This window comes from Mobula birostris, chromosome 26, assembly GCF_030028105.1.
Source record: "Mobula birostris isolate sMobBir1 chromosome 26, sMobBir1.hap1, whole genome shotgun sequence".
NCBI lineage: Eukaryota > Metazoa > Chordata > Chondrichthyes > Myliobatiformes > Myliobatidae > Mobula > Mobula birostris.
The window spans coordinates 41,391,253-41,418,508 of NC_092395.1; the positions used below are offsets into that span (position 1 = coordinate 41,391,253).

At 43.4% G+C, this 27,256-nt stretch overlaps 1 protein-coding gene across 9 annotated transcripts in view; it reads left to right on the forward strand.

The window, feature by feature from the left end:
• Nucleotides 1-27,256, forward strand: part of LOC140188305 (receptor-type tyrosine-protein phosphatase delta-like) — a 493,362-nt gene that overhangs the window by 258,261 nt on the left and 207,845 nt on the right. For 8 of the 9 annotated variants that reach the window (XM_072244416.1, XM_072244420.1, XM_072244417.1 and 5 more), the window contains exon 5: nt 19,427-19,612. In XM_072244416.1, the coding sequence (XP_072100517.1) occupies nt 19,427-19,612 (186 nt within the window). Of the gene's footprint in view, nt 1-19,426; nt 19,613-22,078; nt 22,088-27,256 lie in introns of all 9 variants that reach the window. The other variant, XM_072244426.1, reaches the window with a different exon arrangement.

Consider the following 27,256-nt stretch of genomic DNA (forward strand, 5'->3'; position numbering starts at 1 on the left):
TCCAGGTATCAACTGCTGCCTGTGCGGAAAAATGCTTCCCTCAATTTATGACTGTTTCCTCTCATCTTAAATCTATGTCGCTTTGTTTTTGAATCCTCCAGGCCTGAGAAAATTCTCCCACAGAAAAGCTTCAAGAGCAGGTTAATCCTCACCCTCAGGTTTAACCCTGCCTGTCAAAGCTGTCAAATAAATAGAGTGCTTGCAAATGCCGCTAATTTGCACAAGCATCCAAAGCCATTCAAAATACATTCAACATTAATTACTCGATTAAAAAAAATTTACTGTTATTTTTATTTTTAATGAAACTAAATTAAACTTGAAAAATTGTTAAAAGCATTTAACAGGCACAACTAATGTGGGAAATAAAATGACGTGCAAGCAGCTACTCTCCATTGCCTCTAAATCTTTCCTATTCAGTTATTAATTGCTCTAAGTTAGGGTTTCAGTTGGCAACACCAGTTTCCAGCATTTCCTCCCCATCCCCTACTGGGCTTGAGAGGATAATGGAGAGCCATCTTCTTAAATCACTGGTGAAGGTAAAGGTACTCTCATGGTGATATTGAGCAGGGATCTCCAGTGATCATGGATTGATGAAGGAGGGGTGATATTTCCATGTAGGCATGGTGTGTGTCTTCGAGAGGAACCTGCAAGTGGCTGTGTACTGATGCAGTTGAAGCCCTTGACCTTGGTGATAATCCGGGAAGTGCCATTAGAGTAGTCTAAGGCAGGGTGAGGGGGAAGCAGAATGATGCCATGGGTAATACAACTGCCTCATAGCTCCACAAACCCAGGTTCCACCCTGACCTCCAAACTTTGCACATCTTCCTTGTGACTCGGTGGGTTCCCCAGATGTTCCTTTTTCCCTCCCCCATCTTAAAAGTGTGCTAATTTGTAGTTTCATAGGCTACTGCACATCATACCTCTTGTAAGTGGATTGTAGGAAAATTGGGGTTGCGTTAATGGATGTGTCTTAGAAAAATTTCACAGGGAAATAGCTGGGGCAATGGGGAAGATATGAATTGTTCTGAGAGCTGGCAGAGGTTTGATGTAGAAGGTGAGTCTGTAATGTAATAAGGATGTCACACCATCATAAAGACTTTATTCTTTTATTTAACATCATTGGCTGCTGCTTAGAACCAAAGTGCAGGAAACCTATATTGAGGAGAATAAGTGGCTCTTTAGTTTGACCTGCAAATTACAGAAAAAAATAATTGTGCTATTTTGGAAATCAAATCAATGTTAAAAGTTATTTCAATTAGAATTAACCAGTTTGCCAGGAAGCTAAAGTGACTAGTGTTTTTCTAATGCATTAAAGTCCTTTCTCCAAGGTCCACCTTTGATCTCCCTTGCTCTGTCCAGACAAAGGTCTACCACAGTTAATCGCTATCACCCGCCACATCCCAGATACACTACCACCCTCCGTACAAATATAACTTCTTTATCATCTCAGCAATAAACCAAGCATCCGATTGTTCAAGATTGTCATATTTCTACCTTTCATTTTTCAGTCACTTTTGTCCAAAATTGTTAAATGACCCCGTAACTCAAATGAACATATAAGTAAAGCAAAGGTCGGATTTAGGCTTTAAGAGAGAGTTACATTCTTGGGTGCCACAGGAGACACATGAGACTGCAGATACTGGATTGTTGGGTTGCTGTTATGAATTGAATAATCGGCAGCTAAATCAGGACAGAACAAGGCAGGAAAAGGAATGTAACTTTGAGCTCCGACTGAACAGAGAATATCATCAACAGCGTAGGAGGATAACATCAAATATTAGAGGGAAAATGGAAATTACCACTAAGCACATCTTTCCCTCCCCCCCTCTCTTTGCATTCCGCAGGGATCGCTCCCTACGCAACTCCCTTGTCCATTCGTCCCCCCCATCCCTCCCCACTGATCTCCCTCCTGGCACTTATCCGTGTAAGCGGAACAAGTGCTACACATGCCCTTACGCTTCCTCCCTTACCACCATTCAGGGCCCCAGACAGTCCTTCCAGGTGAGGCAACACTTCACCTGTGAGTCGGCTGGGGTGATATACTGCGTCCACTGCTCCCAATGTGGGCTTTTATATATTGGCGAGACCTGACGCAGACTGGGAGACCGCTTTGCTGAACACCTACGCTCTGTCCGCCAGAGGAAGCAGGATCTCCCAGTGGCCACACATTTTAATTTCACATCCCATTCCCATTCTGACGTGTCTATCCACGGCCTCCTCTACTGTAAAGATGAAGCCACACTCAGGTTGGAGGAACAACACCTTATATTCCGTCTGGGTAGCCTCCAACCTGATGGCATGAACATCAACTTCTCTAACTTCCGCTAATGCCCCACCTCCCCCTCGTACCCCATCTGTTACTTATTTTTATACACACATTCTTTCTCTCACTCTCCTTTTTCTCCCTCTGTCCCTCTGAATATACCCCTTGCCCATCCTCTGGGTCCCAGCTCTTGGCTCCATCCCTCCCCCTCCTGTCTTCTCCTATCATTTTGGATCTCCCCCTCCCCCTCCAACTTTCAAATCCCTTACTCACTCTTCCTTCAGTTAGTCCTGACGAAGGGTCTCGGCCTGAAACGTCGACTGCACCTCTTCTTACAGATGCTGCCTGTCCTGCTGCGTTCACCAGCAACTTTGATGTGTGTTGCTTGAATTTCCAGCATCTGCAGAATTCCTGTTGTTTGTGAAATGGAAATTAAGGGTGATTTTGCTTTGAATGGAGGTAGCTAAGATCATATAAAAATGGAAATGGTGTGAGACAAAATCAAGAACAGTCACTGAGGTCAGACGATGAGAGTAGGACAAGGAGCAATGGGTTCCAAGTGTTTCATGACAGACGTAAGGATGATGTTTGTAATGTTCTCTTCCAGGCAGGCAATAGAGACAGGAAGCTAGGATTAATTGGAAGCATTGGTAGCTGTGAAGGGAAAGGGTTCATTTCTAGATCATATATGATTTGGGCTGAATGCCAGACCAAACAAAAAATTAGCCTTTATGTGGCACTTGATTACACCTTAAGCTTCTCAAACAATGAATTACTGTCAAGTGCAGTGACTGCTCTGTAAAAAAGCTTCACTATCGTTCCTTGACAGCATTTAGTCTAATTTTGCGGAACAGGGCTGTCGAGTACTTATCCAATCTCCACGCAGTGGGGAATATCTATCGGTTTCTGAGGAAGGATATATCGACCTTGAGAGGAGTGCAGATCAGATTCATCAGAATACCAGAGGTCTGCGTGTGCCTTAAACAGATTTAAAACCCAGGAATATAGAAAGTTGAGGCAATTTTGATTGAGGTTTTATGATTTTGCCAGGAGCCAAAGTGGAAGTGTTAGAATATTCTGCTTTCTAAGACAAAGGGCTATAACCTTAAGTTTAATGCCAGACTGTTCAAGAAGGAAGCAATGAAGTATCTTTCATATGAAATTCCCTAAGAATACGGAATTCCTTCATTTCCCCCTCCCCACTCTATCCCCATAGTACTGTAGGCGCTGGCTTTTATCTTAGATCTGGAATTTATTCAACAATACACACAAAATGCTGGAGGAACTCAGCAGGCCAGGGAACATCTATGGAAAAGAGTATAGTCGACGTTTCGGGCCGAGACCCTTCATCAGGACTGAGCGGAAAAAAGATGAGCAGCCATGGTAAGAAGGTGTGGGGAGGGGAAGAAGAATCACAAGGTGATAGATAAAACCGGGAAGGTGGGGAGGGGTGAAGGAAAGAGCTGGAAAATTGATTGGTGAAAGAGATGCAGGGCTGGAGAAGAAGGAATCTGATAGGAGAGGACAGAAGGCCATGGAAGGAAAAAAAGAGGGAGGAGCACCAGAGGGAGGTGATGGGCATGTAAGGAGATAGGGTGAAAGAGTGAAATGGGACTGGGGAATGGTGAAGGGGGGGTGGTGGGCATTACTAGAAATTTAAGAAATTGATGTTCATGCCATCAGGTTGGAGGCTATCCAAACAGAATATAGGTGTAATTCATCCAACCTAAGTGTGGCCTCATCATGACAGTAGAGGATGTCATGGACTGACACGTCAGATTGGGAATGGGAAGTGGAGTTAAAATGGGTGGCCACTGGGAGATGCTACTTTTTCCGGCAGGTGGAGTGTATGTACTCGACAAAGCGGTCTCCCATTCTATGTCGGGTCACACTGATGTGAAAGAGTAGATGACCCCAACAGACTCACAGGTGGCATGTCGCCTCTCCTGGAAGGACTGTTTGGGCCCCTGAATGGTAGTGAGGGAAGAAGTGTAGGGCCAATGTTTGGGGTCAAACCATGCATCAGAACTGAGAATGGAGAGGGGATAGGGCCAGTGTAAAGAGGAGAGGGGCTTGTGGTGAGGCAGGAAGCTGAGATCCTGGCTGGGGTGAACTGGAAGGCCTAAGAACTGAGCTGGAAGCCAAATGGAACAAGATGACAGTGAAGTCAAGTCCTGAGGAAGGATATGTGAATTTAATACCGAATCTTGATAAGAACATACTTGAAGAGCAGCAGAAACCACAGAGGGGGAACAGTGAGAAAGGGCCTCACAAAACCGTGGGAGCCATGGGAGCTCCTCCAGCAGATTGCTTGTTGATCCAAATTCCATCACCTGCATCCTTTGTGTCTGCAACCTGCCCTGAGCCAGCTACACACAGTCTGCAGGTTGAAGCCAACGAGGCTTGAGACTGTGGAAAGAATGACTTCTGGGAATATTCTGAGCTGCTGAGGTAACATACAAGAAGGGTACCCACATTATATTTATCCTGATAACACAATCAGAAAAATCCAACAAATTGATGAAGCTCAGTGACTATGCATTAGAACAAACATGAAAGTGGGCAATGGTTTAGTAGTGGGCTCACAATGTAAGAGGTTTACACACAAGACGTCATTGTTGGCTTGTCATCCCCAGCAAAGACCATGAGATTCTGTCGGTATATCTACAGATCCAGTTGGATCCAGTGGACACCTGAAGGATGTTTGAATTGTCGGCTTAAATTATGTGATCAAGTTGTCAACTGAGACTTAAACCTGCTTCCTCAAGCATGAATGTTACCAACTGACACGAGTAATTTCATTGCCTATTGACTTGACACCTAATGCGGTGCATTCGTCCCATGGCGCCAAATAAAATCCAGCGACAGCATTAGGAGGGACAGCATACACTGTGTGTCAGGAACTATGACCAATAGTGAACCAACCTGCAGTGTATGCCTGGTTAATAACAATTGATGAAAAGAATTAAAAATAGATATCTATGTGAAATGAGCTCAGAGCCTGTTCAAAGCCCCCCTGGGTGGGGGGGGGGGGTGTTAAGACATGAATGCACAAACAATGCTCAGCAGGTTTCAGGGTAAAGCTGCTCATGCTGAGACAGTTATCCCTTTGAGGTAATATGAAAAACTGATAAGCGAGGCTTTGGGCCTACTCTGGTGTGCTCTGGGGTTTGGATCTGAGGACTCATTTTTGGTTCAGAATGTTGTTGTTCACTTCAATTGTTTGCGTGATTTGTACCTTTTTCATTCTCTGCGTGCTCTGTGAGCACATATTGAGTGTGCTCTTTATTTTTTTCCTTTAATTGGGTTCTTTCTGGTTTCTTGCATTGTGGCTACCCATAAGCAAGCAAATCTCAGGGTTGTATAATTTATACATTCTTTTTTAATAAATGAATCTTCAATCTTGAATCTCAAAGTTGTTCAGCTCACTTGCCCTGGCACTGGGCAGATTGAATTGTCTTTTGGAGGAATGGTGAGATAGTCAAGTCATCCATTCAACTACTTACCAGAGGACTCCTGGCATTCTCCCACCAGCCAGGCAGGTAATTTTTAACTTGATTTTAGGCAAGCACAGCGCCGACTCACAAGCCTTCATTATCCGTGATGAGTTTTCAATCACAGTTCTATATATTAGCTGACCCATTCAGCGCTATGGAGGTGCCATTTACAGTTCGGAGCTCAGAATGTAGTAGAACCGTTGCATGCCCTCATTTGCCAGCCCCCAATAAGGATGTGATTTTTTATAGTCACTGTCTTGGCAAAGCAGCCAGCATTATCAAAGATCCCACCCACCTTGCAGCTTCTGTCTTCTCCCCTCTTCTATCAGGCAGACGATAACAAAAGCACATACCACCAGGTTCAAGGCAGCTTCTAGCCCACTGTTATAAGACTATTAGATAGTTCCCCAGCACAATAAAATGGACTCCTCACCTCGCAATCTACCTTGTTATGATCTTGCACCTTATTGTTTACCTGCACTGCACTTTTGCTGCCGGTGTCACGCTTTATTCTGCAGTATTCTTGTTGCACCTTAAACTACCTGAGTGCACTGTGCAGTGATCTGATATGTATGAACAGTATGCAAGACAATCTGCTCACTGCATTTCAGTACACATGACAATAATAAACCAATTCCAATACAGTCAAGAAATAGATTCGTGGAAGAGGAAACATGAGCAGTAAACCTGCTGGCATTATCAAGGGGATAATTAAGATATATTCTATCTTGATAGCGGACACCCAAGCACAGATTAGGCTTGCTTCTCACTCTTAAGTTTGCAAAGGCACATTGTAAGTCTTATCCAAATAGTCTGTCTAACATAATATTTGCATAAATGAAAACTAATAAAACTGGCTCTCTACTGTTTGTTTTTCTTACATGGCTTGAAGTATATATCTGTGTAAGGTTTATGTTTTTTTTCTATTGCTATGGTATTCTGACTCGCATTAAGTCAGACCTTTCCTGACTTGACACCCGCTCAGTGGCTCAACCTTACTTGTGATAACTTCCAGACTCATTTTCTGCTTCCCTTCACAAAATGCATGCTTTTCACTCATGAGCGGGCCTGCAAGGGGACACCCGAGTTGAAGAACTGAGCTGTAGGGATGCTGACCATAAATCTAAGATATACCATTAGGTGATGTAGTGCACTGATGCTCCCAGGAGCTAGTCAACGGCAGCAGTCATTTATCATTGAAGAATTATAGCATATTATATGTAAGCTTCATCTTCCCAGTTTGCTGATGTCATTCCCTCAAGATAATAGCTCTTGTTGTAGTATATTAACACTGGCAGCTCCCAAGCTTCAATGAAGTAACAAGGTCACTTACCTATTTTGGGATACAGTGGGGGTATCGTGACAAAAAGTTACTGAACTAGTAGCCAAGGACTTGCATTATCAATTTAGACACAAGTTTAAATGAGTAACTTTCAGTCAAATAATTAATTAAATTTATAATGGAAATTATGGAAGTAATAGTTAACATGAAATGATTGAATTGTTGTGAAAGGCTATTAGATGTGCCAGCAAGCAGTTCAGTTCAGGAGAGATTTACAGAGAACTAATGAATGATGATATTTTTCCATCTTGGAACTGATCCATGGACTTCAATAGGATGCAGAGGACTATCTCTCGGCCAGAGTACACTGCCATAGTACTGACCCATGCAGGGATGGATTGACATTGGCCCAAGCAATTGCACAGTGAGACGGGCACCAGCTACTCTCCACTACAATTCTTCCTTTGTGAATCAAAGCTGGGCATTGCACAGTGATGCCAATTGTAACACCATGTCATTTGCTTTGAGAAGCACCAGTCAAAAAGAGCAGCAACACATGGTTTTTGTGGCTTGATTCAGTGGTGTTTATAATTGTGTCTCTCTAATCGAGGGAACTGAGTCCAAATGCTTGAGGTAAGGTCAGGGTGTTTTTAAACCTATTGGAGTTATTGGGGACTGAGAGAGTGTGTTGAGTTCAGAGTAGGATGTAACATAGAACCTGTTCTGTGTCTATCTCTGATAACTCCACCAACTCAAAAAAATTAAATTTAATGTCCTCATCTGTATCTACAACAGGCAAACGTCCCTTTCTTAACTTTCTCTGATTCTTTCATTGAGGTTGCCTGTGAACTGCCACACCTTCATCTTCAATAATTTTCTGGCCGGCCACTGTAAGTTGACCCTAGTATCAGTGGGTTGGAGGAGAGTCAGGGGTTTGATTGGTATATGAGGGTGAATGGGTTGTAAAGAAATAAGTGGAGCGGGTTTTCTCTAAAAGCTGGCGTAGACTCACTGGGCCGAATGATCTTACTTCACAAGAAGTATCTGAGAAACGAATGCGCTTTATCCTTAAAGCCCTAAAATGATTCTGCCTCCACCCAACTCTAAATCCCTTCTCAATCTTCTTCTCAAGCAGGGATCCTGTCAATGCCTTGACCTACAATAAGTTTCCCCTCAGTGGAAGACTTAGAAACATAAAAGTTCAAATATCTGTTGACTGAAAGTCTCAGAAAGAGCTGTAAATTGGGAAGCGGAAAGGAACGAAGAACTCAGGAAAATTCCAACCAGGTAGAAAGTGGTCCTGAGCAACTGCTGTATATGTAAGCTGAGAGGTCAAGTATGGTGGAGTTTACCCCCAGGTTTTAAAAGTGGCTTGTGAGATAGTTGATGTATTGGTTTTTAATTCTGAAAAATTCCTTAGGTTTGAGGAAGGAAAATAGAAAGTGTGACTCCTTTATTCGGGTTTGGAGGAAGACAAATGAACAGTGCAGCAAATAAAGCTGCTATTTCACAGGGCCAGAGACCCAGGTTCAACCCTGACCTCTGGTACTATCTGTGTGGAGCTTGAACATTCTACTGATGGCAGTGAGGGTTTCCTCCCAGTGCTCTGGTTTCCTTCCACATTCCAAAGGCTTACAGTTTGATTGGTTAACTGCCCACTGTAAATTGCCTCTAATGTAGGTAAGTGGTAGAATCTCAGGGGAATTAATGAGAATGCGGGGAGAAACAAAAACGGAATAGCATAGTGTAAACAACAGGAATTCTGCAGATGCTGGAAATTCAAGCAACACACATCAAAGTTGCTGGTGAACGCAGCAGGCCAGGCAGCATCTGTAGGAAGAGGTGCAGTCGACGTTTCAGGCAGGACAGTGTAGCATAGTGTAGATGGATGACTGATGGCCAGTGCAGGCTTGGTGGGCTGGAGGGTAGGTTTCCGTGCTGCATTTCTCCATGAATCTGCAAGAAAACTGAAAGCCAGTCAGTTTAACATCTGCCAGAGAGAAAATGATAGATATCATTATTAAAGACTTTATAGCAGGGTGTTTGCAAAATTCAGGAGGAACCAATGGAAGTTTATTCTTAGATCTCCTGAAGTTATTTGTTAAGCTGCCACATCAAATGTTATTGCCAAAAATAAAAACTCATTATGCAGGAGGTAGCATATTGGTGTGGATTGAATATTGGCTGGCTGGCATCTTTCAGAGACTGGGAATAAATGAGTCTTTTTCTGGTTGGCAAAGTGTAATGAGCAGTGTGCTTCGAGGCTCAACCTTTTATATATCAAAGCTGAAGGCACCAAAGGTGTGGTGGCTAAGTTTACTAATGACACAAAGCTAGGTAGGAAGGTACGTTGTGAAAGGGACTAGATTCATTAAGCAAGTAGGCATATGGAGTATAATGTGGGAAGATGTGGAATTAGCCATTTTGGCAGAAAAGTGGAAGAGAAGTACTGAATGTAATTAGTGAGGGATCACAGAGCTGTGAGATACAGATGGATTCGGATCTCCCAGTGCATAATTTGCTAAAGGCAAGTAAATATGGATAGCAATGATTATGAAAGCCAACAAAATGTTAATGCTTACTGCTAAGAAATCTGAACACAAAACTCTGCTTAAGTTCTATAGGGCATTGGTGATGAGATGACGTACCATGTGCTGTTTTAGTCTCATTTTTCAAGCATATACTGTAGATGTATCGGAAGTACCATAGAAGACTCATAGAGTCATAGAGTGAACAGCACAGAGGTAGGCCCTTCGGTCCACTATGTCCATTCTGACCTATTTTGCCCATCTAAATTGATCCCATTAGTCCACATTAGGACCACATTACTGGACTATGGGCATTTCATCATGAGAAAGTTTGTCAGCTTGAATGTGCTGGAGTTGGCTTGAATGCAGGTTTTGTAAACATGGTAGGCTTGAATGTGCTGGAGCTTAAACAGTGAGAAATGATGATTGAAATTTGCAAGATGCTAGGGTTCATGATATGGTGGATGTGGACAGAACATTTCCTCACCAGGATAGGGAAGACTGCTTGAAATTAGTTTTCACCCATTTCAAGTACTTTTTTCTCGGAGAGTTGTGACTTCAGAACTCTCTTCCATAAAGGGTGCTGGCAGGAGAGCCTTTGAGTATATTTAACCCAGAGTTGGCTAGATTCTGGTCACCAAGGGGATAAAAGATTACTGTGGGTTAACAGAAATCGGGGTTTGACTTCACATTTGGATCAGCCATGATCTTATCAAATAATACAGCAACCTGAAAGGGCTAGGTAGACTAAACCTGTTCTAGCACGTGTATTCTTCTGATGATATGCAATGTTGTCGATGCATTTGCCAGTAAATCACTGTATGAGTGGGAATGGAAAACTCAAGAATACACTTCTGCCTGTGGGAGCAATATTGTTTTATTTATAACTCTAAAGCATGCTGTGTGAAGCGGTTATGAATCAAATGTAATGCGTCTCAATGACTAAAACGTAGATGCAAAAAAAATGGTTCGGGAACTTGGTGCTGCTACACATTCCTGTAAGTATCAAGTCGGCAAGAACCAGTGGTTAATGTTGCATGTTCTGGAGGTCTACAGAAAGCTGGGAATCCTCAACTGATTATGATGCATAATGCAATGGTTGGGTGAAATGGAGTGTGTCAGAGAGGGAATCACTGACAGGCTCAGGAACTGTCACGATCTAGAGAGTGAGTAACAGCATCCAGTTACATAGAACCGTAACAGTAAAAGAACAATACGGTCTGATGTGCAAAGGAGAAGAAGGATTTGGAGAAGTGAAGAGAGTCCAGAAAGAAGGACGGTACAGTGGTGAGGTAGTGTTCCATGAATGAAATCGGCTTCCTATGCCTTCCTTTAATGTTTATTGGATTACACCAGAGCTCAGATTACTGTTTGGTTACCTTCTTGTAAGGAACATTGTAGCAGTCCCATCCTTTCTCGTGTGGCCACTCCTGCAGGGGAGGGATACTTGATGGGAGAAAGGCAGGCGAAGTTTGGTTCTCCACACAGTACTTCTGCAGAAATGGTTCATCAGATCAGCTGTTTTTCAAATTGGAGTTGAATGGAGTTGAAGCTGTGTGTGTGTGTGTGTGTGTGTGTGTGTGTGTGTGTGTGTGTGTGTGTATGTGTGTGTGTGTGTGTGTGTGTGTGTGTGTGTGTGCTTGTTCAGAAGAATCAGGGGTAAACCTATCGAATGGTGAAAGGCCTGATAAAGTGGATGCGGAGAGGATGTTTCCTGTGGTGGGAGAGTCTAAGACCAGAGAACACAGCCGCAAAATGGAGATGAGGAGGAATTTCTAAAGCCAGAGAGTGTTGAATCTGTGGAATTCTTTCCCACAGACAGCTGCGGAGACTGTCTTTATGTATATTTAAGGCAGAGGTTGAGATATTCTTGATTGGTCAGGGCATGAAGGGATACAGGGAGAAGGCAGGAGATAGGGGCTGAGAGGAAAATTGGATCAGCCATGATGAAATGACAGAACAGACTCGATGAATCAAATGGCCTAATTCTGTTTCTATATCTTGTGTGTGTGTGTGTGTGTGTGTGTGTGTGTGTGTGTGTGTGTGTGTGTGTGTGTGTGTGAGGGGGGGGGAGAGGGAGAGGGAGACTGGCAGCACCATCCGACAGCTTCGAGCTGTAGGCACCCAATGAGTCAATGCCCTTGTGCAGTACACGGATCCAGACTTGCCACCTGAATTTCAGGATCTCAGAACACAGCTGCTTATGCCGGAAATGAACAAGTTCTTGGTTAATACAACTGGGTGGGCAGAGAAAACCTTCGCACCCAGGAGTTGTAGTCTAGCCTAGAGGGGGATTGGCACTGCAAGACAAGCATATGTGAAGCAAAAAATGTAAATGAATAAGAAGGTGCAAACTTTACCTGCATCTCTCTATTTTTGCCTGCCTATACCAAAGACCATTTGTCCTCTTGCTTTAATAGTGTCATTTTCACAGGTTGTATCACCTTCATTCATCATGCTTTCATCCCCTGCTCCCCCCTCTGAACATGATGAATTCGGCTTGTTTTTTTCTGTGTGCTGCAAACTCTGTTGTGTGGATAGAGAGCAGCCGGTAGCCGGCCCTGTGCAGAAATTGGGGCCAAGATATGACTTAAAGTGCAAGGAAAAGCCTAATGCTCCTTTCATCCTTGAAGAGATCAAAGTTCGAAGTAAACTTTATTATCAAAGTACATATTTGTCAGCATATAGAACCCTGAGATTCATTTACCTGTGGGCATACTCTGCAAATCTATAGAATAGTAACTATAACAGGATCAATGAAAGATCAACCATAATACAGAAGACAACCATCTGTGCAAATGCGTATAAATAAATAGCAATAAATAACAAGAACATGAGATCATGAGATAAAGACTCGTTAAATTGAGGTCATTGGTTGTGAAAACATCTCATTGATGGGGTAAGAGAGTGTCATTGTCATCTTTTACTCAAGAGCTGATGGTTCATGGGTGGTAACTGTTCTTAAACCTCGCGGTGCGAATTGTGAGGCTCTTGTACCTTCTCCCTGATGCAGCAGTGAGAAGAAAGCATGGCCTGGGTGGTGGTGATCTCTGTTGATGGGGGGCTGGATGGAAGCAGGAACCTGGATTGTTAGTAGACAGGACGAAAGTGAAGATGCTTGATAGAAATCCATCAAGGATTGCTAGCTAAATCCTCGCCAGTATTATAAGTAGGTGGGATTAAGAAGGGAAATATTAAGTTACAGGGAAGTAAGTAGGCAAAAGGATTGGGATTGACAGAGTTGCTCTGGTCTCAGTGGCTGAATGGCCTCTTTCATTGCAAGAAGGAAATATGAGAAATAAGTATGAGTGCTAGTTCCAGAATGAAGGTTTGTCTGCTGGGCAAAAATCTTGTGTGGTGGGCCTTATTTGTTTGTTAAAGGGCAGCCAAAGTTTATTAAAATTCTGTTTATTAATGCACTTAGAAGTCCACTGCATGATCTGCAGGAAAGGACAAGCTTCAAGCCATTTGAATGTATGCAACTCCAATGACACAAACTGGGAACAACAGTAGTACTGAGAATTATAACATGCTGAGGAAAAATAACATTCTCTTCCTCTCAAAACAAGAAAAATGCAAAATGTGTTTTCATAACCGTAAATTTGTCCAGGAGCACTCTTGGGAAGACTACAGCCTGTTGCTAAAATGGCTTTGGAGTCTGACTTCTAGAGCTGGTGACAATAAAATGATCCGGAGAAGATTATCTCCTCATCTCCCCTGAAGGAGCGAATTCATTTTATGTTAAAAACCACCTTTTAGTAAGTAACCAATTGGACCAAAAGTAAAGATACATGAATATTAAAGTTAGGCATTGCACTAAGCATTTTGATGAGGTAGACAACATGCAATGATAAGTCTATATATGAAAATATTGTAAGACCTCTGTAGAGTATAGTGTGCAGTGCACATTAACACCCAAAAGAAAAAAATATTGAAATTGCAGAGAAGCAAGAAATTTGTGTTTCCTGTCTCAACCCTGCATCTGGTCCTGATGCAGGTTCTCAACCTGAAACATTGTCTGCCCTTCTGCCTCCATAGATGTTCCGTCACTAGCGGAGATGCTCCAGCAGTTTGCATTTTGGTGAGATTAGAGTATTCTGCAGTCTGTGCTGTCTCCAGGGCATCAAGCCTTTAAAGAACAAAACACGATTACAAGACCCTGCTCATTAGGAAAGCAAGTGTAAATAAGGATTAGTTTGGAGCTTGTAAATTTCTAAGTATGGCGTTGTGTATTAAGTGTTGATAGTGAATTTGGCACTGATGAAGGAATCCAGCCTAATCTGAAGGCTATACTTGGGTACCTCTGCAGCAGACCTAAACATCTTCCATTGTGCTACCATAGCTGGAATGTATCTCTCCCACAGGAAACACCACAGATACACTCATACACACAATGCTGACCTAGATATAAATCCGTTCCTTCCACATAATCTGGTCAAAAGCCTAGTTTTTTCTCTCAGAGGGATTAAAGGAGCCCAACAAACGATCTGCTGGAGGAATTTGAATTTAAATTTGAATTTGAGCTCAGTGGGCCAAGCAGAAGCTGTAAGGAGGCATGGAATTGTTGATGCCTCAGGTCAAAACCCTGTATCAGTATAAAGTGGAGGGGGGAGAGGATGGTGAGACAGAAGGCTGACGAGATTGGTGGACTGAGGAGGCATGTGTGATGACAGGCAGGTTGTGCCAGGTATGGAGGTGGTTCTGGGCTGAGTGTAGCTGGGAGACAGTGGCAGGTAGGTGATAGAGGGTGTCAGAAAATGAGAAAGAAACAAGTTCGAGGCGGGAGGAAGCGAACGTGAAGGTTGGAGATAATTCTGGATGGAAAGAGGATCTAGAACCAAGAGGAACTGCTCATCCCTTCCTTCTAGAAAAAATCAATGCTAATAAGAGTAACACTCAGAGAATGAGCTTTAAAGAGGATCTTTATATGCCCTAGAGGAAGCTGCATCTAGTCTAGTATTCTATTCTTAATCAAGCTCCTAGAAGAACAAGCCAATTTCTATTAAGGTCACTGTCTTTGAAATATTGGTGTCTAACTACAGAAAAGGATTTGAAATTCTGTTAGCAGCCAGCTGCTGGATTGTCATTCAATAGCTAGCCCTAAAATAAGTACTAAAATAAGATTTTTAGATGATGGCAGTTAAGCAAGGTAGGCTATTTGTATTGGGTTGTTTAACAAGAGATGACATAAAATCCTGACACAAAAAGTTAGATGAGAATCTAGAAAACATCCTTCTTTTTAATTAATTGTCTGAAAGCAGAACGTGGTAGGTGGGGAGAATTACACGAGGAGAGTTGTCAGGTCCCTGGGTGACCACTGCATTTTTCTCAACGCGAACCAGGATATGGATTTCGAACACTATGTGTGATTAACGTAAAGTGAAAATCCCCTGAGATAACTAAAGAATGCTAGTGCTTGCCTCCAACATTGGTTGTAGGCGGGCATAAACAGTGCATGCTTACAGCATGCTTTGATGGAACAGGTCCTGGTGAGCTAGGATGTTTGCCCCAACGCTTGTTGTTTGTGCCCAGTAACAGGAGGTTCTGTGATGCAGAGTAATCCGAATGGCTGAATGATATAGAAGTGTACGTTTAACCTATTCCATGCAATCTCCTCATTTTGAAGAACCAATATTCTTAGGTTATTTCTGAATTCAGTTATAGATGTGGGAATCAGCTGCTAGGCATTTATTGCCTTGCCCTAGCTGTGCTTGAGAAGGTGGTGATGAACACATGCCTTGAATTACTGCCGTCCTTCTAGTGCATACACTGTCGTACCATAGTGAAGGACCAGTGATGCATTTTCACATTCGGAAGGTGTGCAGGTTTGTTGGGGGAACCCGGAGGTGGTGTATTCCATATCCTGCTCTTATCCCTCTTAGCAGTAGAGCTAGTGAAGCTGGGAAATGCTACCTGAGTGGCCTAGGTGAGTAAGCCCCAGAGTGTTATGTAAATAACACATACTGTAGCCACTGTGCCCTAGCAACAGAAGAATGAATTTTAGGTTGGTGGAAGGTACAAGGGCTCTGCTTTGTCACTTATTGCATTTGGTGTTGCTGGAGATGCACTTATGTAACTTGGTTCTCTCCTGACTCAGGCAGATGGAGTCGAGCATAGGGAAGTTTATGGTCATGCACTTTGGTAGAAGGAATAAAGGCATTGACTATTTTTCGAAGGAGGGAGTGAATTCAGAAATCAGAAATGCAGAGGGACTTGGGAGTTCTACTGCAAGTGAAGAACTTCCTATTGGCTAACTTGCAGGCTGAGTTGGTGATATGGAAGGCAAATGCAATGTTATCATTCAGTTCACGAGGACTCGAATATAAAAGGTGTAATGCTGAGGCTTTATAACGCATTGGTCAGGCCACATTTGGAGTTTTGTGAGCAACTTTGGGTCCCATATCTGAAAAGGGATGTGCTGGCATTGGAGAGCGTCCAGAAGAGGTTTATGGGAACAATGCAGGGAATGAAAGGGTTAACGTATGAGTTGCTTTTTATGGCTCTGGGCCTGTACTCACCAGAGTTTGGAAGAATAAATGATGGATCTCATTGAAACCTACCAAATAACTGTATTGAAAGGCCTAGATGGAATGGACATGCAGAGGATATTTGCAGTGGTAGAACAGCCTAGGACCAGAGGGTGCATCCTCAGAGAAGAAGGACCTCCCTTTAGAGCAGAGATGAGGAGGAATTTCTTCAGCCAGAGGGTGATGGATCTGTGGAATTCATTACCCAGACAGCTGTGGAGGGCATGTCACTGGGTATATTTAAAGCGAAGGTTGATAAGTACTTGATTAATAAGGGCATCAAAGGTTATGGGGAGAAGGTAGGAGAGTAAGGTTGAAAGGGAAAATAAACCAGTCATCATTGAGTGGCAGAGCAGACTTGATGGGCCGAATGGCTTAATCCTGTTCCTATGTCTTATGGTCTTAGCACTAATATTCCCATGTACTTACTGTACAATAGAATGCGTGGCAATGAAGGTACCCTTCTGAAATGGACTTCCCTGTCAGGCAGCTCAGAACTCTTATTTGCATTGCAGCTTTCATTCCAAAGAGCTGGATGAAAATCTATTACTTCTTGCTCACACTCCCTTCCTTTATAATGACTTTTCCCTGATATTTAGAAAATATTGTTAGCATTCAGCAAGTTAATATTTACATTTACTCTGCCCACAAGTTAGTGCCTCACTGAAATATTGAGTGGTATTTGCTGATACCACACACAGGATTTTTTGAGGATTTTCTTCTTTTTCATTATCCCCCTATCCTATTTTCAGTATCTTTTCTCCTTGCTCCCAGTCTGTCTGTCTGTCTCCCTGTCTGTCTGTTTCAGCATCATATCATATTTAATCTTTCAAATATGCTAACAAAGATCATAGTGATGGGAAAGAGCTGATAGAGGTCACATTAACAGAAAGAAGGGCCACAAAATTACCGTGACAGGATCACAGCACCTTCTGTTTCTCTCTTGTCTTCTTACTCTCCCATGCTCTCTTTCTGCTTCAGTGTGTTTTAGTTTCTCTTCTTCACCCCTTTGATCTCTTCTCCTTTTCCTCTGTGCTTATCTTTTCACTTGTTCCCATTTCTTTCTTCACCTTATTTTTTTGTTTTCCGTTCTGGCAGATGCCTTCCTCTATTTATTTCCAACCATTTCTCTCACTTTCTCTCTCTCACTATCTCTCACTCTCCTTCTCTCACATTCTTTCTCTCTGTCTCTCACTCTTTCCTACATTCTCTCTCTCATATTTGCACTCTCTCTCTCATGCTCTCTGTCATTCTATCTCTGTCTCTCACTCTCTATCTCTCTCACTATTTCTCTCTCACTCCCTCTCTCACTATCTCTCTCACTCCCTCACTGACTCTCTCACACACTCTCTCTCTCTCACTCTCTTTTTCACACTCTCTGACTCTCTCGCTGTTTCTCTCCCTCTCACTATCTCACTCCCACTATCTCTCTCTCTCTCTCTCTCTCTCTTTCTCTCGCTCATATTCACCCTCTATCTCTCTCATCCCCTTTAGTATTTCCACCCGTTTATTTCTTTCCCAATCGAACTGAAAACTGTCATTGTCTTCAGTTATGGGATCAAACCACAGCATGAATTAGTCAACTTTAAACCGCTTCTGAGACCAGTCGGGTCAGAGAATCACCCCTGCTTCCATCTTGAGTGTTTCCAGATCGAGTTCTTGCATGTTCTTATACAGACACTTATTTCTGCAATGTGTCAGAGGCAAGGATTATACTGTTTTGGAGAGAGAAATGTGTATTGCGGTGAGCTGCTTTAATTGATGGTATGTCAAGCGGATCTTTGAGAATTTATCTTCTTGAACTTTATTCACAGAATATAGAACAGGTACAGCAGGGGAACAGCTCCTTCTGCCCATGGTTTCTAATCTGACAAACCTTATATAGGCAAACCGTGTGAAATGGACATGGTCAATCCTAACCAAAGCCATTTTCTAATATCACAGTTATTAACTTACTGTTCTCTAGATTATAGCTAAGTTGTTACCTGTCTCGTTAGTACTTGGAAGGTGATGGAGTATAAAACTGATGCACAGGTAGACATTCTACTGCAGACAAGTGGCAGAGTGGCAGAGCTGGTGGAACTATTCCTCACGGCTCCACTGACTTGGGTTCAGCCCTGACCTTTGGTGCTGTGTGCCATTTAGAACAGATGAACACAAGGAATAGGAGCAGGAGTAGGCCATCTGGCCCATCGGGCTTGCCCTGCCTTTCAATAAGATCATAGTTGATTGGCCGTGGTCTCAGCTCCAACCACCTGCAGTTCCCCATAACCCTGCAAGGCAAAAATATTGCTAACTGCGTCTTTAATGTATTTAATGAGGTAGCCTCTACTGCTTCCCTGGCAGACAATTCCACAGATTCACTACTCTCTGGGAAAAGCAATTTCACCTCAACCTTATCCTAAATCTGTTCCCCTGAATCTTGAGGCTATGCCCTGGAGTTCCCCCTGTGAACCTGTGGAGTTTCCTCCGCGTGGCCTGGTTTTCTCCCAGATCACAAAAACATGTAAGTTGGTTGTTCCTTTGGCTGCTGGCAACTCTCATTAGTGTGGCCTGAGTAGTGGAGTCAAAGGAGCTGATGGGAATGTGGAGAGAGTAAAACGGGATTAGTGGAAATGAGTGCTTGGTGATCTGAGTGGACTTGTGGGATGGAGGGCCATTTTCTGACTCCATAGAGCTGTCTCAGAGGCAGCGAACCTTCTGTCGTTCCTCCACACCCGGATCCATCCTCTACTTCTTTGGCACTTTCCCCAGTTCTGATCATCACAGTTCGTTCCACATCTCCTGCCCCATTTTAAATCTTTCTGGGGAAGTCTTCAATGTTTTCCTCTCTCAGCTTGTCATCCTCAGTGACTTTTTTAACGTTGTACTTCAAGGGATCTGAGTGTTGATAACAAGGCCAGCATTTCTTGTCCAACCCTCATTACTCTTGAGAAGGTGGTGGCGAAGGTACTCAAAGTTGCAGGATTTAGATCTGAGATGATGAAAGAATGGTTTTACGTTTCCAAGTTGGTATTTTGTGGAGAGGAATCTGCAGGGGGTGATATTCCAGTTATCTGACTCCTTGTCCTTTGTGATGAGAGAAGTTTCAGGCTCTGAAGATGCATAGGTAACTGTAATATATTTTCTAAATGGTGCCTAAATGTTTTGGTTATGGGTAGTGTATGAGTCCTAAAGCCTGCTTGAGCTGGATGACATTGAGCTGTTGGAGCGGTGACTTTCTGGTCCACAGTGGAATTTCAGTAAGAAGTATGGACAATGTTGGCTTTCACTTCTCAGTGCCAGTGCAGATGTGAATTTCTCTAATCGTCTCCCCTTCTTGCCCGCAGAGGACCAGTTGCCCTCGGGTTTCCCTAATATCGACATGGGCCCCCAGCTGAAGGTGGTAGAGCGCACCCGCACGGCCACCATGCTGTGTGCCGCCAGTGGAAACCCGGACCCCGAGATCACCTGGTTCAAAGACTTCCTGCCGGTCGACCCCAGCTCCAGCACGCGCATCAAGCAGTTACGGTCAGGTAGGAGCTGGAGTGAACAAGATATTTCCAAATGATGCAAAAATGATTAACCTGCTTCTTTAAAAGAAAACGTGGAACCAGAAAGTCTTTGTGTAGCTGTTACTGCCGTGTTGATGTTTGTGACGTCCTCATAGCTTGTCATTCTGTCTGTCTCTCCTGTGCATAGAGCTTTCTTTGATTCATGCTGCTCACTGCTGTGACTGTATCTCCAGTTCTTTTCATTATGTTTTTCAAAGTGCCTTTTTTCTCCCTGGGACGACTGTACCTCCATTTAGTTGTTTATAATTTAGTTTAGTTTTTTTTTTCCTTGTTTTTATTATCTCTTCTTTTTTTCTATTTGGGATTCCATTCTGTGACCAATGTGTCAAATTGAAACAAATCGTTGAGATTGGAAAACTCTTACCAAGGTATTTTTGCTGCCCTTGCTGGTTGTGGTATATACAGGTGAGCAGGCAGCGTCATTCTGACACACTGGAACCATTGGCAAAGTTTATTAAGTACCTTACAGTACATGGTGCCAAAACAATACAGGCCAGATGAATTCTTTAACTTTATATTAAGCCTAAAATAAAACATGTTTTAATAAAGGAACTAACGTAAAATTGTTTAATCTAAACCTCATATCCTGCAGTGAGCTGCACTTAATCCTTAAAATGATTGACCTCTTAAAATCTCTCAGGCACCTCTGTTGCCATGGTTTTGAACTTTGAATTTCAGCAATATCCTTGCTATTTTGCGATTGCATGTTGCTCTCTGTAGTATCAAAATCAAATAATATATTAACGATCATTTAACTAAGATGACAATGAATTGAATTAACCGATTTTACTAATGTGTTTGAACCTAAGTAAAATATTTAAAGTTATTTTAATGTTACATAACAATGACTATGTAGCTGAATAATGTCTTCTATAATGTTTTCTTTTTTTCTGTTTCTTAATCTTAAAGAGTCCTTTGGTAAGTATTGTCCTTCGAAGCCTAATTCACAAAACCCTCTCCAGACTAATGTCACAAATAGCTTAAAATGCATGCTTGCATTTTACTAACTATTAATAAAACCTGCTGGTCCTACCCAACCAACCCACACGAGATTGTTGTTATTTTAAACCCCATCAGACAACCCTGCCTATAACCTAGCAACAGATTTTACCCAGAATCCTTTAGGAATTCTTCATGCTGCACCCTTTTGAACAATACCAGTTTCTGCATCCATTCTTGTTTCCTGGAGTTCCACATCTAACCCATACAGATTCTTCTCAAGTCTTGGCTTAGGATCAACCATGCTCAGTTTTAATGTGTGCTATAAATTGTTGTATTCACGTAGGGACTGCGTTTGTTACTCTAGTTTAAATTTAAATAGGGTATTAAATGTTTTCCTAAAGTAAGCAAGCTCTCTCCAGCACCAGCAAGCAAGTATGAATTGAGGCATACAGAGCAGAAAGAGTCACGAATTAATATCAGGTTGGTAAGCGAGGCTGTTAATATTGGAGCTCAACAGTTATTGCCGTGTAGTTGGACTGTTATGATTGGAGTTACTTTTCGAAACGGCTGGGGGGGATGACTGCAATTTTAGCCATTACATTTGGGATTGGATATTGTAGATAAAGCAGTTCAGTTGTCATGGTACCATTGGCAATTATGGCTTCCGGTGATTGATCCGGGTGCAGTTGCTCTCCTCTGGTTGGGTTTGTACAGTAACAAACAGAAACTAAACAAGTCAGGCAACATCCTTTGAGAGGAAAACAGAGTTAATATTTCAGGTCAGTGATCCTTTATCGGAAAAGTCATTAACTTCACTCCACGGATGCTGCCTGACTGACTGAGTGTTACCAGCACTCTCTAGCTTCCTTACACATTTCCAGCACCTGCAGTTATTTTTTTCCCCTTTTCCCATGCAGTTCGTCTGGCTGCTGCTGTTGGGGCCTACACATAGAGCGTGAAGTTAGGCGGTGTAGTTGAAAGCTACAATTGGGACTGGAATGAAAGGACAGTATGATCTTAAGGTTGCAGCAGTAAAGAATGGACAGTTGTCAATGAAATCGTAAAGGTGGGGAGATACCATTATTTGGGACAGTGGTATTAGGGGCTGTAATGTTGGGTTAGTATCAGTGAGGTAGTATGACTGGTATTCAACAGCTAGAGTCCTACAAGTGAAGCAATACGGTCGGATCTTTAAAGCTGGAGTAGACAGCTGAGTTGGTAGATTTGCTTCTACAGGTAAGGTAGTAAACAGGAAAATAATATTTAGGTGGTAAAGGTGGAGCAGTCCAGTTGGAAGGGTTAGATGGTGCAGTGTGTTTGGACATAATGAGCAGTGGATTTCACTGGCACAGTTGAAGTGGTACTGACACGGTGGTACAGTTGGGTTCGGATCAATACATATGAGCAATCTTGTTAGCGCAGTGTGGTTGGAGAGGTATTGTTGGACAGTGTGGTTGGAGAGGTATTGTTGGGCAGTGTGGTTAGAGAGGTATTGTTGGACAGTGTGGTTGGAGAGGTATTGTTGGACAGTGTGGTTGGAGAGGTATTGTTGGACAGTGTGGTTAGAGAGGTATTGTTGGGCAGTGTGGTTAGAGAGGTATTGTTGGGCAGTGTGGTTAGAGAGGTATTGTTGGACAATGTGGTTGGAGAGGTATTGTTGGGCAGTGTGGTTGGAGAGGTATTGTTGGGCAGTGTGGTTGGAGAGGTATTGTTGGACAGTGTGGTTGGAGAGGTATTGTTGGACAGTGGAATTGGAGAGGTATTGTTAGGTAGTGTGGTTGGAGAGGTATTATTGGACAGTGTGGTTGGAGAGGTATTGTTAGGTAGTGTGGTTGGAGAGGTATTGTTGGGCAGTGTGGTTGGAGAGGTATTGTTGGGCAGTGTGGTTGGAGAGGTATTGTTGGGCAGTGTGGTTGGAGAGGTATTGTTGGGCAGTGTGGTTAGAGAGGTATTGTTGGACAGTGTGGTTGGAGAGGTATTGTTGGGCAGTGTGGTTAGAGAGGTATTGTTGGGCAGTGTGGTTGGAGAGGTATTGTTGGGCAGTGTGGTTAGAGAGGTATTGTTGGGCAGTGTGGTTGGAGAGGTATTGTTGGGCAGTGTGGTTGGAGAGGTATTGTTGGGCAGTGTGGTTAGAGAGGTATTGTTGGACAGTGTGGTTGGAGAGGTATTGTTGGACAGTGTGGTTGGAGAGGTATTGTTGGACAGTGTGGTTGGAGAGGTATTGTTGGACAGTGTGGTTAGAGAGGTATTGTTGGGCAGTGTGGTTAGAGAGGTATTGTTGGGCAGTGTGGTTGGAGAGGTATTGTTGGGCAGTGTGGTTAGAGAGGTATTGTTGGGCAGTGTGGTTGGAGAGGTATTGTTGGGCAGTGTGGTTGGAGAGGTATTGTTGGACAGTGTGGTTGGAGAGGTATTGTTGGACAGTGGAGTTGGAGAGGTATTGTTAGGTAGTGTGGTTGGAGAGGTATTGTTGGGCAGTGTGGTTGGAGAGGTATTGTTGGGCAGTGTGGTTAGAGAGGTATTGTTGGGCAGTGTGGTTGGAGAGGTATTGTTGGGCAGTGTGGTTGGAGAGGTATTGTTGGGCAGTGTGGTTGGAGAGGTATTGTTGGGCAGTGTGGTTGGAGAGGTATTGTTGGACAGTGTGGTTGGCGAGGTATTGTTGGGCAGTGTGGTTGGAGAGGTATTGTTGGACAGTGTGGTTGGAGAGGTATTGTTGGGCAGTGGAGTTGGAGAGGTATTGTTGGGTAGTGTGGTTGGAATTGTACTTTTGGAGCGGTGCTGTTAGATTGGGATAGGCAGTGACAGCAGTTCTATTAGGCTAATTAATTGAGTAGCATAGATGAAGTGGGATTATTGAAATGGTACATTTGGAGTAGTGTACTTAGCTGGAAATAGTACAGTTGGAATCACTATTGGGACCAAATAATGGAGCAGCCTCGGTGATTTGAATGACCTAATTTTATTCCTATGCTTAACGGTCTTATAGTACGATTGGAGAGGTGCAGTTTCTGTACCGTTAAGGTGATATGACTGGCTTGGTTCGGTAAGGATCCTACAGTTACAGTGATGTTATTGCGGCAATACAGTTGCAACAGTCCGGTCAGATGATATGATTGGAGTGAAACATAAAATAGTATGGTCCTGTAACACCGTTGGAGACCTACGATTGAGGTAATGCAATTGGGTGAGACTGGTGGAGGGGTGTATTCGGGACAGTATACCTTGTGACAGTAATGGCAATACTACAGCATCAGGATCCTCCCACTGGACTGGACACATCGGCATCCTGCAACTGGCTCTCATAACCCTGGGAAGGGAAAAGGGAATCAAAGTCCCATTCCCGACCATTATTAGGGACCATCCAGGCACAAGGCAACAGGACAATCCTGTTTCCTCCTTCTACATTAATGCATCACGTGGCCAGTTCCCACGTGCAAGATAATCTGATGAAACTTGAACCTATGTTTAGTGACAAGTGGTATTTTAGATTGTTCACCACAACTGATGATTGATTAGAGATTGTAGGATTCGGCCTACTGTGAAAGTATCAAATGCCATTCTGAAGGTTTGCAATTGAGCCCTGCCATTGGGAGAAGACAGAGTTAATTTGAAGGTGTGTAGAGTGCTGAGCTGATGGAGATAGAGCAAGACTCTCCTAAGTAGAAACAATAGCTTCTCTAATATACGGCAGCAATAGAAATGATTCCTGGAAATTAAAAGTCCGTTGAACCTTCACTGCCCAAACTTATGAGCTACATCTTGATACCACTACAGACTGCTTCAGTACACTTTACAGCCACTGAAGTATTTTTGAATTGTTGCTTCTATCGTAACGTAATTCAGTTACGAATTAGATATTCAATTAGATATTTATCAGAAAGACGCTATGTTTTGTTGTTTCCATTAATCATGCATCAGCTAGCATGATAAGCATTTATATCATGAATCTAATCATCAATATTTTTATTAACCATAATAGATTGGAATCAGTGCATGCATCAGGCACGGCGCTGTAAAAATCAGCGTTCCCAGAGGGTAGCAGCGCACAATTCTCTTTGCTGGAAAGATGACTGCATATTTGAAACAGCTCTGAGGACCACTCATGGTAACACCCCAAGGTTCCTGAGAGGGTCTGGCAGATCTCTGATGTTGGACTCCTTGTGGAGTTTAATGCAGAGAGAAATTTTCCTGCCATCCCCAGTAGTTATACTGGGAAGGCTGGTCACCTAACCAATGCCATGTTAGATTTGACTCCAGTTCAGTGCCTACATCCAATTAATTGATGAGGAATGGCTGTGGGGGACACCGGTAAGTTTTACATGATTGATATTTGTTTTGTATTGATTGTGTTAACAAACTGCTAACAAGTCAATTTTGCTTTCAAATATTACCAGTCTTTTTACTTTTAAAATCTTTCTAAAGTCAATGTTTTTGTTAAGGTTTTAATTCACTAACAGCATGATTCATTTTTAAAATTACTTTTTCATTGTTTATGTCCTTGGTGGCAAATATTTTTCTCTGACATTTACAAGAGCCAGAGTTATTGACAAACACATCAAGCTCAGAGATGCCTTTGATAGCTGAGGAGCCGGATAAGTGGCTCAGCAAGCCACCAAAGCATTCCTGCTGGCTAGAGTAGTTGTTCCCAGTGGGAAGGCACTGCGCAGTACAGAGCTGGCCAATTCAGAGCCAGATTCAGAAAGCTGCCCCTGGTAAGTGCTAGCAGTGTGGCAGTGTACACATCTCACATTTCTCTCCTCATTGAGGTTGGCCAGGCTCAACCATCCCACAGCCCAGTGTTATCGAGGGTCTTGCAATCACCTGTAGGAGACGCTGTAATGGAATCTCCAGTATTAATCCACTGACCTATGACACTCTAAGAAATGACCGGAAACTCTTTGCGGACCCAGTTATCAGTTGCAGTTCTCCTACTACTGACAGTGCTGTGGTGTTATTCACTCAGCTCCATTCACTATTTTCTTTCGGCTGGTACCTGCAGAGATGACTTTTGTACAAAGTGCTTGGTCCAAATGCTGACAGGCACCTCGCCCCAGTAAAGAATATTTGCTTGACCTGTATGTTGCTGTACCAGGAAACCAGCGTGACTCCTCCCCTGCCCCCTGCCTCCTGCTTCCCTATGCATTGTGCACAGCGTAGTTCAGAGAGGCTGCCCTGCTGCCGAGCGGGCTGGGGCCGCGGTTACCGTGGGAGGTGGGACACAAAGCAGGATAAGGTGCGTGATCTTGGTGGAGAGCACAGAAGGAGACAGTAATACCAATCATGTCTACCAGGTGGAGATGAGGGAGATGGCCATGACTGAAGTGGGATGGGGGTCCATTTATGGGTCGGGCATTGCCAATGCCAAGCAATGGCTGATACTCATTGCGTCCAGCAGGGTGCAGCACTGAGCCCCACATTGCCGTGTTGAACCCCACCAGCCTGTCAACCCAGGTAGCCTTTCCACAGAAAGACAATGGAACTGGTGAAGAGAAGGGTCCCACACAGTCACTTACACCCCTCTCCCTGTATATAATTCTGTAATGATTCAGTTTGTTGCTGATTCATTCTCGTTCTCGCACCTGGAATATTAAGTGCAACACCAGAGTGTATGTTCAGGCAGGTAAGTTTTAAATGTACCTGCAAAGTAACTTAAGGAGTGTAGTTTCTTTAAAACAAAATATTTTTGGCACCTGTTCCATCTCACCTTGTCCTGGCCCTCTTTGCATGTATCAATCTTCACAGCCTCCACAGCCTCCCCAAAAACACTTAGTGGGTTTTGCGTCACATCTGGGCTTTTCCCCAGTATTGAGAGGAAAGAAAATCATTTAAGGTATTCTAGTCCGCAATGGATCAAAAGCTGGTTCCTCAGGGAGGCCTGGAAGAATCGAATGCAATGCAAGTGGCTGACTTATTAGCACAGTGGTTGATTTACTTATGTCACCAGGCCCCTGCTGGTAAACAGAACAATTTCAATTGGGAACTGAAACCTGAGGAGGCTCCTGTTTGAACTGATTAGGCTTAAATAACATGGCCTTATCGAATCTACTGATTAGGAGTGGGACTTAGTTTTCCAACTCCCCATCCCTCAGTCTCTCCTCCTTCCACTTCCCTGAGTGCTTACTTTACGGGCTGTTTCCCTTCATCCACTCGCTCCACATCCTCACCCCACGCAATCTGCCTCCTGTTGCCCTCTCTCTGCACCACCTCCCCCCTCCTCTCCCCCGCTGCTGCGAATACCTGGTGCTTGCTCTGGAGATCATCATGAGGGGCAGGTGGCTGGAAGCTTTAGTGCAAACTGTAGGAGCTGAGGGCTCGGAAACGTTCAGCGCTGCTTCACAAAGAAACGCGTAGGACTGGTTGATCCTGGAGTCAGAGACGCCATCCGTTCAGGACCTGCTTGTTGCATTGGATGTGAAACTCCTTCCAGTATCCAAAGCTTCTATTAAATCATAAACCATGGAACACTAATAAAAATATATTCTGACTGCTCTCCCTCCCCACCCTTTTCCTCTCCTCAAATTAATCTCAGCTCCTGGTGCCAACACCATCACATGTTGGTGCTGCTATATTAACTGTACCTAATAACCCTAACAGATTAACACCCCACTCCCTTCAGAAACACAGTTTCAGGCTGCAGTTTGGCACATTCTGGTAATGAATCTAAAT